At 52.4% G+C, this 13,742-nt stretch overlaps 9 protein-coding genes across 9 annotated transcripts; 6 read left to right on the top strand and 3 right to left on the bottom strand.

Moving 5' to 3' along the window:
• Positions 1-380: 380 nt before the first annotated feature.
• Positions 381-1,990, top strand: CLAFUR5_04254 (Cytochrome b2, mitochondrial; the record flags this gene model as incomplete). Its single annotated transcript, XM_047903402.1, has 5 exons — positions 381-485; positions 548-726; positions 777-1,071; positions 1,122-1,785; positions 1,833-1,990. 5 exons carry the CDS (start codon positions 381-383, stop codon positions 1,988-1,990), a joined length of 1,401 nt encoding a protein of 466 aa, XP_047760405.1.
• Positions 1,991-2,682: 692 nt separating this feature from the next.
• CLAFUR5_20177 (uncharacterized protein) lies at positions 2,683-3,306 on the top strand (the record flags this gene model as incomplete). The annotated part of the gene is made up of 1 exon (XM_059463014.1): positions 2,683-3,306. One exon carries the CDS (start codon positions 2,683-2,685, stop codon positions 3,304-3,306), a length of 624 nt encoding a protein of 207 aa, XP_059318962.1.
• Positions 3,307-3,841: 535 nt separating this feature from the next.
• On the top strand, positions 3,842-4,438 carry CLAFUR5_04253 (uncharacterized protein; the record flags this gene model as incomplete). Its single annotated transcript, XM_047903401.1, has 1 exon — positions 3,842-4,438. The coding sequence occupies one exon, from the start codon at positions 3,842-3,844 to the stop codon at positions 4,436-4,438; it is 597 nt and encodes a 198-aa protein (XP_047760406.1).
• Positions 4,439-5,140: 702 nt separating this feature from the next.
• Positions 5,141-5,813, top strand: CLAFUR5_04252 (Phosphatidylinositol N-acetylglucosaminyltransferase subunit gpi15; the record flags this gene model as incomplete). Its single annotated transcript, XM_047903400.1, has 2 exons — positions 5,141-5,686; positions 5,739-5,813. 2 exons carry the CDS (start codon positions 5,141-5,143, stop codon positions 5,811-5,813), a joined length of 621 nt encoding a protein of 206 aa, XP_047760407.1.
• Positions 5,814-5,829: 16 nt separating this feature from the next.
• Positions 5,830-7,449, bottom strand: CLAFUR5_04251 (tRNA pseudouridine(38/39) synthase; the record flags this gene model as incomplete). The annotated part of the gene is made up of 1 exon (XM_047903399.1): positions 5,830-7,449. The coding sequence occupies one exon, from the start codon at positions 7,447-7,449 to the stop codon at positions 5,830-5,832; it is 1,620 nt and encodes a 539-aa protein (XP_047760337.1).
• A 405-nt stretch (positions 7,450-7,854) lies between these two features.
• On the top strand, positions 7,855-9,708 carry CLAFUR5_04250 (uncharacterized protein; the record flags this gene model as incomplete). The annotated part of the gene is made up of 2 exons (XM_047903398.1): positions 7,855-8,104; positions 8,156-9,708. 2 exons carry the CDS (start codon positions 7,855-7,857, stop codon positions 9,706-9,708), a joined length of 1,803 nt encoding a protein of 600 aa, XP_047760338.1.
• A 28-nt stretch (positions 9,709-9,736) lies between these two features.
• CLAFUR5_04249 (Dihydropyrimidinase) lies at positions 9,737-11,300 on the bottom strand (the record flags this gene model as incomplete). Its single annotated transcript, XM_047903397.1, has 2 exons — positions 9,737-11,215; positions 11,265-11,300. 2 exons carry the CDS (start codon positions 11,298-11,300, stop codon positions 9,737-9,739), a joined length of 1,515 nt encoding a protein of 504 aa, XP_047761116.1.
• A 428-nt stretch (positions 11,301-11,728) lies between these two features.
• On the top strand, positions 11,729-12,769 carry CLAFUR5_04248 (N-carbamoyl-D-amino acid hydrolase; the record flags this gene model as incomplete). Its single annotated transcript, XM_047903396.1, has 1 exon — positions 11,729-12,769. The coding sequence occupies one exon, from the start codon at positions 11,729-11,731 to the stop codon at positions 12,767-12,769; it is 1,041 nt and encodes a 346-aa protein (XP_047761115.1).
• Positions 12,770-12,890: 121 nt separating this feature from the next.
• On the bottom strand, positions 12,891-13,686 carry CLAFUR5_04247 (uncharacterized protein; the record flags this gene model as incomplete). Its single annotated transcript, XM_047903395.1, has 4 exons — positions 12,891-12,977; positions 13,035-13,229; positions 13,313-13,541; positions 13,601-13,686. The coding sequence occupies 4 exons, from the start codon at positions 13,684-13,686 to the stop codon at positions 12,891-12,893; spliced, it is 597 nt and encodes a 198-aa protein (XP_047761125.1).
• Positions 13,687-13,742: the final 56 nt, after the last annotated feature.

Raw genomic sequence — 13,742 nt, 5'->3', positions numbered from 1 at the left:
CTGTCACTCACGTCTTGGCATGGTCAATGCTTGAGAGAGCTACACTTCCTTCCTCGCGACTTCTCTTCTTTTCTCCGCTTCACCATTCACCATATGCTCTCTTCCAAAGAGCGAATATGGAAATCATTGACAGCCTCATCGATGGTATGATGAAGTCCGGCAGGCACGGCAGATCCCTACCATCACCGCAGCCAGGGTTGCACCTGTCCGCCAATCCCCTTCCGCCGATTACGGAGCTGCTGCATAGTACACAGCTGGGCCATATAGTAGTCCATCTCCGTTGCACACCTCACCTTCAGCGTGCTACGGTAGTATCATGAGAAGCTTGCTTGTGTCATCTCATTCCCATTCAACCTTTCTTCGTCAGAGAAACAGTCGAAATGGAAGAAACCAAGCTCCTCTCTACGGAAGAGATATCGAAACACAATTCACCCGAAGATTGCTGGCTTGTGATTGACGACCAAGTCTGGGACTGTACCAGCTTTGTGCCTCAACATCCTGGCGGGGCTCACCTACTACTTAATACGCTGGCCGCGATGCAACGAAGGCGTACAACTCTGTGCACTCGCCGACCATTGTCAAGAACAGCCTGGACCCATTATGCTCGAAAGGAAATCTAGACAGGTCGACGGTCACGGCGGAATGGGCCCGGGAACCACTGCCGAAGAATAGAGCTCAAGCTGTGCCAGATAGCGAGAAGCCGGCGTTACACACCATCATCAATCTGTATGCAAAGCCTTGTTAGCGAAGCTTTCTCGGTGCTGACGACCACAAAGGAATGACTTCGAAGAAGCGTCCGCCAAGAGCGCCTTCGCAAAGACCCATGCGTTCTACTCCACAGCAGCAACAGACTGCTGGACTCGCGATCAGAATCTTTCAATGCTGTCACGAATTTGGTTTCGTCCACGTGTGATGCGCGATGTTGCCCAAGTCGATACCACGAGCACAATTCTTGGCACGCCAGTGAACCTGCCCCTGTGCATCTGTCCCTCTGGCCTGGCAAAGATGATCAACCCCGAGGGCGAAAAAGCATTGGCGAGAGCTGTAAAATCGACAGGCATCCTGGAGATTGTGCGTGTGGATGTGTAACGTGGTGCCCTCAATGGCTGACTGTGAACTAGATCTCTTCGAACGCAAGCTACCCGGCAGCAGAAATCGTAGAGCAGGCTCCAGACTACCCTTTCATGTTTCAGTTATACGTCAACAAAGACCGTAAGAGCTCTGAAGAAGTCATAGCGAATGCCAACTCTCTCGGCATGAAAGCTATCTTCGTGACTGTCGACGCGGCAGGCCGAGGAAAGCGAGAGTCTGATGAGCGTCTCCGCGTGGACGAGATCATCGAGAATCCTCTCACTGGCGAGAAAGGCACCGGCAAACGAGGCGGAGGTCTGACCAAGATTGTGGGAAGCTACATCGACCAGGCGCTGACATGGGATGACATCGAGTGGATCCGAAGCCTGACAGATCTTCCGATCGTCCTCAAAGGCATTCAGACTGCTGAAGACGCGAAGCGAGCATTGGCACACAAGGTTGACGGAATCCTGATATCGAATCACGGCGGCAGAAACCTTGACTACTCGCCGCCTTCCATCTTGGTACTACTGGAAATGCATAAGCAATGTCCGGAAGTATTCGATCAAATAGAAGTTTACATCGATGGCGGTTTTCGTAGAGGCGGCGACATGCTGAAAGCGTTGTGTCTGGGAGCCAAGGCTGTGGGCATGGGCCGACCGTTCCTGTTCGCACTGAACTATGGCACTGAGGGTGCCGAGCACCTTGTTGAGAGTAAGTTGTCGTTTCGGAGCGAGCTGAATTGTGCTGACTTTGCGTAGTCTTGAAGGAAGAGATGGAGTCTGCCATGAAGTTGCTCGGCATTCGTGATCTTTCTCAGGTTCATCCAGGCCTAGTCAACACCTCCCGCGTCGATCATCTAGTGCCATCGACAGAAGAGCATCCGTATGCGAAGTGGCGTCCGAAAGCGAGGTTTTAAACGTCGCACTTCTGCTCGATGGCCTCGCCGAGAGACTGACCTCATCTGGTGCTGGATGCTTATTCGGAGGTACATTCTCATCAACATCAACCTTCGTTTCAAAGCAAATGCTGTGTCCTGCTCCAATGCCGTAGCGGGCTGAGCAGAGCTGGTCCGTATCCCAAAGTCTTGACACATATAAGAACATTTTGTGTTATCATGTTGATGACTGGCTCTCGGAGATAGACCAAACAAGGAGAAAACCAGAAGTCCCAAGGCCTGGTGACAAAGTTGATTGCCGCCAAGCGCTTCGACTCCCTATCGAAGCGCAGGCCGCTGCTTCAACACGCTGGCGTGTGGCTAAGTCGTAAGGTCGGACCGGTGCAGTTGAGGGTGCAGCGCGTCCACGTATATTGAACTGACGGATGTGCGTGCCTTTATTGGCGCTCCAGAATTCAAGTCGACGAATATAGCGGCGGCAACATACTTTGTCACCAGGCCTTGTCCGTGCTTAGCACGGTCCTTGCTAGCGCCTGCACATGTGCACCCATTTGATCTGAACTTCGAAGTTCAACGGAAGCGCACACTCAAAGTAATCCCCAAAGACTGATCCACGAGCGCAGCTAGCAGCAATCAAGTGCACAGTGTGTAGATCGCACTGGAATTCTTGACAACATGTACTAATACTGTACAGGTCACAATCGCTTGACATTATGGTGCACGCAACTATGACCTCGAGGCTACTCAGACTGCCAGCAGAGCTTCGGAGTCACATCTACGAGTATGTCATTTCGATACCCGATGATAATCGCCCGACCGAACTTTCAGCCGCGACCGCGCCCTCCAAGGCTCTTTTGCTGGTCAACCACCAGGTCTACAACGAGTGTCGGCTCATCTATCGCGATGTCTTGCGCAAATACTGGCAAACCACCAGATTCGTCATTAACATACCACCGAACCTCTCCGCCAAAGACATCAGACAACAAATCCTCCTGCACCAAGAGGACGATCTGCAGCACGTTCGGTCTTTGATGGTGGACTTTCAGCAGGAACTCCGACCGGCAGGGACTTGGCGAAGCTTCAAGATGACACTCATCGACTCGGTAGGGGTGTGGATGATCGAAGCTGCGACTCATCAACGCGCAGTCCCAGCTAAGTATTGGGTCCTTGCGCAGACACTCGAAGGCAAGGCACGTCTAGCCGAAGCTTGCGACTCAGCCGATGTCGCAAGGATCGAGAGTACAAAGCAATCCGGCAATCCATCCGCAGTTTCACAGCAAATATCGCTTTTGCTGGGGAGTCTCCAGTGTGTGCAGGAGATGAGCGATCAGCGCTAGCGCATACCTGCATACGAAGCGTCCAGGCGAAAAGGGCTACGAGAAAGTCAACGCGATTGCCACAGCCGACGTTCTGAAGCAGGGGCATCCCGAGAGCCCATCCACTTTTGGTGACACCTGAGAAGGCGGTGGCACATACAAGATTCGATCTGGTGGAGGATGCGCTGGCCAAGTGCAATGAGCGCAAAGCGCCCATAACTGTCAAAAAGCAGCTGCTTCATCTGACACAGCTATTGCATCGCTACAGGGCAGTCAACGCTGCCGGGAGATCATGATAGCACGTGCGAGCATGGAGCAGGATCCATTCACTTTGAGTATGGACCATCATACGAGGTGAGACCCAAAGACTGTATGAGATTGCGTTCGACTAGGTAAAATGGAGCTAGACGATGCTCGGCTTTGTAGAAGTGAATGAACAACACTCACCTCCATGGCCCGTGCTTGCCAAACATCTATAAGAACTCTGGCGGCTTCTCCTTCCATTCTTCCTCTGTACCATCCTTCTCCGATCATCAAACCCACCAACGAGGCAGAAATGGCAACCCAGTCCGCAAACTGCAGACTTCTCCGGCTGCCAGCAGAGCTTCGCAACCAAATCTACGAACTCGTGTTCGCCGATGACAAGATCTCGACTTCAGTGCCTCTCGACGCAGCCACTCCACCGGCAGGACCACCAAAAGCGCTATCACTCGTCAACCGCCAGCTATACAACGAGACTCGAGCCATGTCTCGAGCAGCGCACCAGAAATGCTGGACCACCTCCACATTAACCCTGACCACCGGCGACAAAAGCCACGCGAGCTCGATCATCGACGCTATAGCCCCAGATGACCTTCAACACATTCGCAGCATCACACTCAAGAAGCCTACCTTGAATGAGGCATGGCTTGGACTGGGTTTCGACTACGGCTGCGAGATGCTCGACAACCGTGGCTTGTGGAGGTTCAACTACGCCATGGGCCCACATATGTCGAGTTATCGATGCAGAGTTTTCAGGAAGGTTGATGGAGTCGTACAGCTGTCTTTCGGCGCCGACGAAGAGATGAGCAAGTTTAGCGATAAGGTGGAAGAGTTGCCGAGTGTGAAGGACCAGATGAATAGTGTTTTTGCTGAGATGTGGAAAGACGGCTGATGGTGTTTTGAGATGACATTTTGGCACACTGGGGTGAATGGAACGACAGAGAGCTAGACGGAATGAATAGCCACGGAAAACTTTAGCACGTGAATGAGCTGATTCCGTTGTTCTTACCGTTCACAGCACATCAATGCAAAACATTCTTTCGACATTTCTCTGTCCTATCTTCGCCTCCTCCTGTACCACGCTTCCCTGCTCACTGCAGGGCGCGACTCTCGTCTCAGCTCCATATCGCAGGCCCTACATGTTTTGTCGCTACTCGAGCAGGAAAGATGGGTCCAGAGGTGAGTTGAGGTGGTACGAAGGACCAGATGTTGAAAGCGGCAAGAGCTTCCTTGATGATCTTGGTCGACATGTCGCAGTGCAACACCAGTTGCTGTCCATTATCGGGAGCAAGGTATACTAGAAGAATCGACCAGAGTGCCGACTGTGGATAGGTGTCGCTACTGGGAGGGGAAGGATTAAGATCGCTCGAATAGCACGTACTAGAAAGATAGATTTTGTGATTGTGTGAGTGTGAGTGTGAGGTGCAGAAAGGATGTCGCCCTGCCGTCCGCCCTTACGCCGCCCTCCATCGGCTCATACGCTAGCGTCGATCTTCGCCGAGCCAATGACCATGCGAGAAGCTCATCCTTGTCCTGCACCACACGGCACACGCTCCTTCCATACTCCATCGCAGCACCAAGTACGATCAATGATATGCTCATAACCAGGCGACCAACGCAGACAACAGTCTCATACACGGTCTCGACGCGGTCACCCAGCGGTGGTCTTACAAGCCGTCTGGCCAGCTATGCACTCCTCCTGCTTCGGGTTATCGCCGCCCTCTTGGTAGCAACAATCTTACTGGCAGAGTTCCGCAACACTTCAATCCACATAATCTATCTTGGTCCCGAATACACCTTAGCATGGGCCGAGAATGTGGTCTTGGACACGCCAGTAGGCCTTTTGGCTTATGTGCTCATCGCCAACTCTACCTGGATCTGGCGAGCTGTGATTTGCACCGGTATTACGTGGCTCATTCTCCGGAAGGGCTATACTGAAGAATCACTCCTGGTCATCCGCGGTCTGGGTGTTCAGACTAGCACGAGCAGTCCGAGCTATCTTTGGACGAGTTCGACGAGGTTCATACCGACCAGCTCGATTCAGGATATTTTCATACATGAAGCGTTCCAAGGATTTGAGACTAGGTTCTACCTGAGCATTGTGGTGGAAGGAGAGGAGGATGTGGTGGTCGTGTTTCCCGTTAGTGTTCATTTGAGCCATACAGGCAATTGAAGTGACTGACAACTAGCAGAGCATACTACCACGACGCGAGATACTGGAACAAGTCTGGAGAGGCGCAAGGGCTTGCCTATACGAGCCAAAGTGATGAGCTTGGCAAATTGCTATTCGTCCACGCCTTCATCTACCGAAGCTCTGCGAGTGCCATTCAGACCTTTACGCACGGCATACCGGGCATTGACCACATCTGGGGTCTCCATGCACTCTCGCTGTGCAAGAACCACATATTCACCAATCGCACGGGGCTTCTCGCCACCATCGAACATGCGTGCACTTCTGTCCACACCTGATGCATCATGCCCGAGGTCTATGCACGGGTTCTGGCCCTGGTTGGCTACGACATCCATCAGACTCCAGGCGAGAACTTCATCCATCTTTCGCTTTCGCCAAAGTGCCCAAAGCTCTTCCATCATACCATTGCGACCATGCTTGCCATCCTCAATGGCTGTCTTGGTGCGCTTCGCTTGGTCCCGACCACCAGCTTCGTCGCCCACATACACCCAGTCCATGCCATCCTCATAGCCAAATTCGGACTTTGCATCACTGTTCGCAAGGTCACCAGCATCAAGCTTGGCCAGATCTGGGAAGATACAGTCCCAAAGTACGAGTGGCGCATCACTGGCCATCTCGTACGCCGGCTTCGCGGGTGTCTTCTGGATATCGAGCAAATCGCCGACTATGCTAGGCTTCTCATAGCCCTGTGCGACCAGGAACAGTATCGCGACCAGATGCCGCACTTGATGCCACAGAAACGCGCTGCCACGGACCTCAAAGTAGTAAAGCTTCGGCGAGAGCGATGCAGAGCTTCCACTTTCTGCACTGGAATTGACCTCGTGTATGCCTGAATGAAAGATGCGTCTCTCAAACTTCGAGATCTGCTTGCTCGGATCGACCTTACAGAAGTTACGAAAGTCATGCAGACCTTCATACTTCTTCGCTGCCTCCTCCATCGCCGCGATGTTCAACCATCCTTCGTCAGGAGAGCCATCCTCAGCAACACCTTTGCTACCAGGTAATGGAATGAAAGCAGGATTGGTGAAAAAGTACCGATACCTTCTCTCTTTGCAATCGAAGCGCGCAGAAAAGTCTTCGGTCGTATGGGGACACCATGCGAGGACTCGAATGTCTGGAGGAAGGACTCGATTGATGAGTTGGATATATGGTAGCTCATCGCGTACATAATCAAACTCTCTCGGTGGCTCTGCGCTTTCATCTACGTCTGGCATAGGACTGTCTGCCGCAGCATCTTCCACAACAGTTCGAGTCTTAGGACGAGCGCTCCTCACTCGTATGCCAATGACTTGTCCGAATGCGCTCACGCCGCGATCTGTCCTGCCACATTTGCTGTAATCGCATCCTTCCCACGAGACTTCCTCTTCACTTTGACCGGGTTTGTGGACAGGGAAGATAAGCCGTGTCTTCTTCAGCGCTTTCCATAGCTCTTCCTCGATTGTCGGCAGAGGCGTGACATTGTTGGCATGGTGCTCGAAACCGTTGTAGTTGCCGCCCAGGTATGCGAACTTCAATGCGATCAAGCGCGTGTTGTATTTGCTCGGGTCGAAGCCTTTCGAGGGCTTCTTTGGTTTCTTCTTGGGTTCCGATAACGATGTGTCCAGCGAAGTCGTATGTCTGGCATTCTGTCTGCGTAGGGCGACTTCGAGGTCGGTCACTCGCTTTATGAGGTCGGCATTGGACCATGAAGTGTAGTCGGGCTTTTGGTCCATGGTCGGTGTTGTGCTCATTGCTCTGCGGCCGGCGCGATACAGAATGGGCATGCGAGGGGAGTATTTATGGAGCGCTTTGAGGAATGCTAGAGGCCAAAGCCTCATGTCGTTGTGGTTCGATACATTTCGTAGTATAGCAAGAAAGATTGTAGTAGTCACTTGAGGCTTGAGTCACGTATGACTGCGGCGATGTGTCAAATCAAAATTTACTGGACCACATCACTATATCTTCATTGACAGACGTCACAATACGATGAATAAGGTACGCTCTCGCGCCAATTAGTAGCAGCCAAGAGATATGGCCATCGTTGTCCCTTACATGTGTTCTTCGCGACCTCATGATCGTCTACATTCTTGTCTCGATGTTTCCTCGAGTGTTTGTAGAACGCCATCATCCCAGGCAACATGTCATCCTCACCAGCGGCGCTGGCCTACCATGAGCCCGGTATCATCACCATCCTCATCTTGGCCTCCTTCCTCTTGCTCGAGAATGCCATAAACTGGGCTTTTGACAAACTACTATTCTGTGGCTTGCTAGGACAGATCGCGGTCGGTGTTGCTTGGGGCACGCCTGGTGCGAAATGGTTGTCGATAGATGTCGAAAACACAATCATGCAGATCGGCTACCTAGGCTTGATCCTGCTTGTCTTCGAAGGTTTGGCAAAAGTAGATGCGACTGGAGTACACGTGACTGAGACGACAGCAGGTGGTCTCGCGGCAGATCTTAAGACACTCAGGTCGTATCTCTCCCTCTCGAGCATTGTCGCCTTGATCGGGATCAGTGCTCCAATTGGGCTTTCCTTCCTCTTACAGAGCTTCATGGAGATCACACCAGTTCAGAGCTTTGCTGCTGGCGCAGCGCTGTGCTCAACATCGCTTGGAACTACGTTCACCATCCTATCCACAAGTGGCCTCAGCCAGAGTCGGCTAGGTGTCGTGCTTTCAAGTGCTGCCATGATGGATGACCTCGTAGGTCTGGTCATGAGCAGTATCATCTCAAGCTTAGGCCGACATTCTGACTTCAGTGCCACTACTGTGATCAGACCAGTCTTCGTATCGGTTGCCTTTGCGGCAGTTCTGCCGCTGATATGCTTGTATATTGTCAAACCCATGACACGGCAAACGTACAAGCTGATCAAGTCGAAGCGAGGAACGCAGTTTCATCGCCTTTTGACTACCGAGAGCGCTGCGCTGGTCTTGCATGCGCTCGTACTGGCTGCTCTTGTGACCGCTTCTAGCTACGCAGGAACGTCGGTCCTGTTCGCAGCCTATCTCGCAGGAGCAGCTATCAGCTGGTGGGATGGTCTCTGCTTCGAGCTGCGCAATGCCGATGCTCAAAACACCCTAGAACCCGTCGATGGTACTGATTTAGTAGGATCGAGTCAAAATGGTGAAAGTTCTGGAGCGATGGACAGCAAAGCGCACTCAATGCCCCAGAAACCTCGAGCCCATCGTAAGCAATCGGGAGAGAACAACACCAGCTCAAGCCCGAAGCCACGCGAGCCTCAGCAACCGGTTCCAACACCGTCAACTCGTCAAGCTGTGCCATCCTACGATCACCTTCGGGGCACACACATCTTCGAGAAGTACTACCTGCCAGCTCTGCAGACAGTTCTCAAACCTTTCTTCTTCGCATCGATCGGATTCGCCATTCCCATAACTCAGATGTTCTCGGGCACGGTAGTATGGAGAGGCATCGTCTACTCTATCATTATGGTCATTGCTAAGCTCTTTTGTGGACTATGCCTCATACGAGTCGCTGGTCCGGCCGTATCGCTCAAGTTCTTGCTCAAGCACTTGCCGAAGACAATATCTGGGTGTTGGCCACTTATAAGGACGCAATCAAAGACGCCAGGGACCTCTTCCACTCGCGGAGGACCTCGAAGTCAAAGTACAACTACAGTCGCAACAGCGGCACCAAAACAGAGGAGCAGTCCAAGGATCGCAAAGCCAACATCATTGTACCCTGCTGCTATGCTTGGAAGTGCTATGGTCGCCCGCGGCGAGATCGGCTTCCTTATCTGTTCCGTGGCTGAGAGCGATGGTGTTTTCGGGGCTACGGAGAACGGCCAAAGTTCAGAGCTTTTCTTGGTCGTCACTTGGGCGATCCTCCTTTGCACATTACTTGGACCGATTGCTGTCGGATTGATGGTCAAGCGTGTCAAAAGACTACAAGAACTCGAGCGAAGTATACAGACGGGCAAAGAGGATCCTCTCGGCATTTGGGGCGTGATACCCAGCCAGGCTGCTAGCCATTAGGTTCTGGCTATCTATGACCAAACGGAATCTATGGCACCCAACATCCTCGCTCTTCTGGCTTCATTCCACGAGGTACATTGCCGGTCTTTCCCACCAGGACCTGGCCTTTGCCACGTTTTAGGTATTTGCCATAGCCTACCTGGCCGGTGACGCCCTTTGCTTGATCCCAGACAACTTGGCCTCTGAGTATGGTATACCTTGGCCAGTTTCCAACACGTATGCCTTCGAAAGGTGTATAGTCGATATCATGGTGCATGATGCTCTGGCTGATGGTCGTGGCTCCAGTGTTGCCAGGATGCCAAATGATCAAATCAGCATCATACCCCGGCGCTATACTGCCTTTCTTGCCATCCAGACCATAAAGCTTGGCAGGATTCGTAGCCGTCAGCTGCACGAAGCGAGGCAAACTCAGCCTTACCTCTTCTTGCGACCGGCATGCTGGAGTTCCACTGAAGAGTAGCGGGACTCTTGTCTCAATACCAGGCAGACCATTCGGAATCTTGGAGAACCGCGGCACACCATCGATCAGACCCAGTCTCTTGCCTCCTGGATGATCGTACTTGGACGGAGCATGATCCGACGACCACGTTGTGAAAGTCCCGTTCGCTATTGATTGCCACAGAGCTTCAAGGTCCTTTGTATCATGCCGAAGCGGAGGCGAACATACGTGCTTCGCCCCGCAGAAGTGGTCGTGAGGTTCGGCCTTGATCTTCTCCGACAGCAGGAAAAGGTAGTGCGGACATGTCTCAGCATGTATTGGCAGTAACCTCGTCTGAGCATCTCGAACGTGACTTATGGCTACATCCGAAGACATGTGCACTATTAGCATAGGAGCATCTGCCAGCTCTGCAAGCGATATCGCTCGATATGAGGCCTCGTCCTCTGCTATCCGCGGTCGAGCCACTGCGTGGAAGTACGGCTCAGTGTTCTTGTTCCGCTCGAGGCCTTCGATGATCATGCTGATCATATCATGCGATTCGGCGTGGATCATGGTCGTCATGCCGAGGGACTTGCAGGCGAAGAGAATCCGGAGCACTTCGCGATCGTTCAGCTTCATGAGCTCATAGGTCATGTACAGCTTTACGCTCGTTATGCCTTCCTGCTCCGCCAGGATGGGGAGCTCATCTCGAAGGATCTCTGGGGTTGGGTTGGTGAGGATGAAGTGAAAGCCATAGTCGCAGTAGGTCTGTCCGGTCGATTTCTTCTTGTAGTCTTCGAGCACTGGCCATAATGACGTGTCTGCTTTCTGCTGCGAGGCGAAAGCGATGACGGTTGTTGTGCCGCCTGCTATTGCACTCCTTGTTCCCGTCTCCCAGGTGTCGCCAGTAGGTGAGTTCTTCTGTGCGAGATGGACATGGCTGTCGACGCCTCCTGGCGTGATGTATGCACCTTCCGCATCAACGATCTCAGTATTCGACGATGTTGGAAGATCGGTGCCAATGCATGATATCTTGCCATTTTTGATTCCGATTTCGAGACCGTCTTGTAGCACCTCACTCGCTGTGACCTACATACGCGGTCAGCATATGCCATGCCATCATTTTCTTCAGACTCACAATGATGCCGTTCTTGATCACCAGATCGAAGACCATGTTGTCCCGGCCGTTGCCAAGATTGATGTCTGCAGGGATCTCAGCCACAATCTGTCACGGCATATCTTGTCCGATGTACTTCACCATATCTTCACTCTTATACACGACATCCAGGAACATCACATTGAGCCTTACCTGCTTAGATGAGCCGGCCGCTGAACATGCCCTTCGGCGAAGAGCATGCTCACCTCTCGTTGGCCGGCCGACAAGACTCTTTCGGGCAAGATAGGCGCACGCTTGGGTCCGGCAAAGCATCTTGCATCCTTCTGATTGTTCACATGTGCGGCCAAACGGCCCGTTGATATAGGGCACCGCCAAAGTAGGAAGGAGTATATCATGTCCAAATTGATCGTCTCTAGCATTTGGAAGGAAGTAGCAGACCTCGTCGTCCTTGCCCTACCTTTCCACCGAACCCTAACCACAGCAAGATGTTGAGAAAGATCACGGTCGCAGCAGCACAGGTTGGTGCGATCGATCTGGGAGCAGACAAGAAAGACACAGTGGAAAGATTGATCAAGCTGTTGCGTGAGGCAGCAGAGAAGAAAGTCCAGCTGGTGGTGTATCCGGAAGCAACGCTCACCACATTCTTTCCACGCCACTTTATCGAATCACAAGAGGAGCTCGACAAGTACTTCGAACATGGCGAGGACATCACTCAGTCACCAGACGTGAAGCCGCTGTTTGACGAAGCCAAGTCGTGTGGCATCGACATTGTCATAGGGTATGCAGAGCGCACACCAGATGGCACAGGCTACAACACTTCCGTCTACTTCTCGGCGGCAGCTGGCAAAGTCATTAGCAAATACAGAAAGGTCCACCTTCCTGGTCGAGTCGAGCCTTTCGAAGATCCAAACGCGACGAATCAGCTCGAGAAGCGATACTTCAAGCCTGGTGATCTTGGCTTCGAGGCTTTCCGTGCTCCCGGTCTCGTCAATGATGCCGTGAAGAAGGCCGACATCAAGGAAGGCGAGAGCACCGATGGCAAAGGCGATCCAATCATGGGAATGCTCATCTGCAACGATCGAAGATGGCCAGAAGCGTGGCGAGTCTATACCCTGCAAGGTGCAGAGCTTCTCATGGTTGGATACAACACAGGCGGCTACATGAGCCACTTGTGGGGAGGCAAGTCAATTCCGCCTGAGCAAGCAGAGAAAGAAGCACTGTTCCATTCGAGACTAGTGCAGCAGGCGAACAGCTACATGAATGCTTGCTTCTCGATATCTTCCGCAAGGTGCGGCATGGATGATGGCAAGTACCATCTGATTGCCGGAAGCTCGATCGTTGATCCGGAGGGACATGTCGTTGCGGAGTCGAAGACCAGTGGAGATGAACTTGTTGTGGCGGAGGTCAATCTGGCGTTGTGTCGACAAGGGAAGGAGAGGACATTCGACTATGGGAGGCATAGGCGGATCGAGACGTATAGTCTGATCACGCAGCAGACGGGATTGGTCGAGCCTGAGCTGCTGTGAATGACCAAAGCGATATGGCATTTCGACTCGAGCTAGGACTTCCAACAGCGCACCAAAGTTTCGCGAGCAAACGAAAGGGTATCATCACAACATCATCCATCATCGCCCACCCGTTCCAACCTTACTTCTCATTCTCCCTCTCATCCAAACAGACACAGATAGCCGCAATCAAGCTGAGATCAACACCCGGCGCAATCGTCACGAAGTACTACATAGCAAAGTCAGCCTCCATGATGATAACATCCACAATCGTAATACCACTTACCGTCTGCTTGGACCCAAAGATCTCCCTGACGTTCATGAAACTCCTCTGAATCTGCGCAACAGGCCGATCCCCCATCTTAATCGTCGCACTGCGATCAAACCAATCACCCTTCAACTGCATCTCAATCGGAGCCTTATCCGCATGATTGGCAAATGTAATCACACTCTTACTCGATCCGAAGGAGAACTTTCCAGCCTGAGGTCGCCATCATCAGCATGCTTGCCCCATCCCATTCGCGGACATAAAACCCTTCACAGAAAGAACCAAATGTAACTCACCACCTCAAAATTACACCCCGCCGCACTCTCCGCCGTGAAAGTCGGATGCAACTTCAACAACTTCTTACTCAACACAAACAACTCCTGCCCCTGCAGATCCGTAAACGTCTTCTTGCCAGACAAGCTGACGACCTTGCCTTTGACTTTGAGGATGGGAGTTTCGTTGACGTCTGCGACTGTAAAGTCGTCGCCGGACAGGGAGAAGACCTTTTCCTTCATACGGAGGGTCCTACAAGATGTACGTCAGTATCCATGATGCACCTTCTCGGAAGTGTTTTGTGCTCGTACACTTGGTTCGCAGAGTAGAGGGGACCTGCGGGTTGTGGGCCGAGGGGTGGTTGGAAGGGTGGCATTGCGGCTGGTGGTGCTGCCATTTTGAAGATTGATCTGAGGAGGACGTGGGAGCTGGTGCAGTTGTGACTCGAGTGGG

Source organism: Fulvia fulva, chromosome 4 (assembly GCF_020509005.1).
Source record: "Fulvia fulva chromosome 4, complete sequence".
NCBI classification, from domain to species: Eukaryota; Fungi; Ascomycota; class Dothideomycetes; order Mycosphaerellales; family Mycosphaerellaceae; genus Fulvia; species Fulvia fulva.
This window is presented reverse-complemented; position numbering and strand designations above follow the sequence as displayed.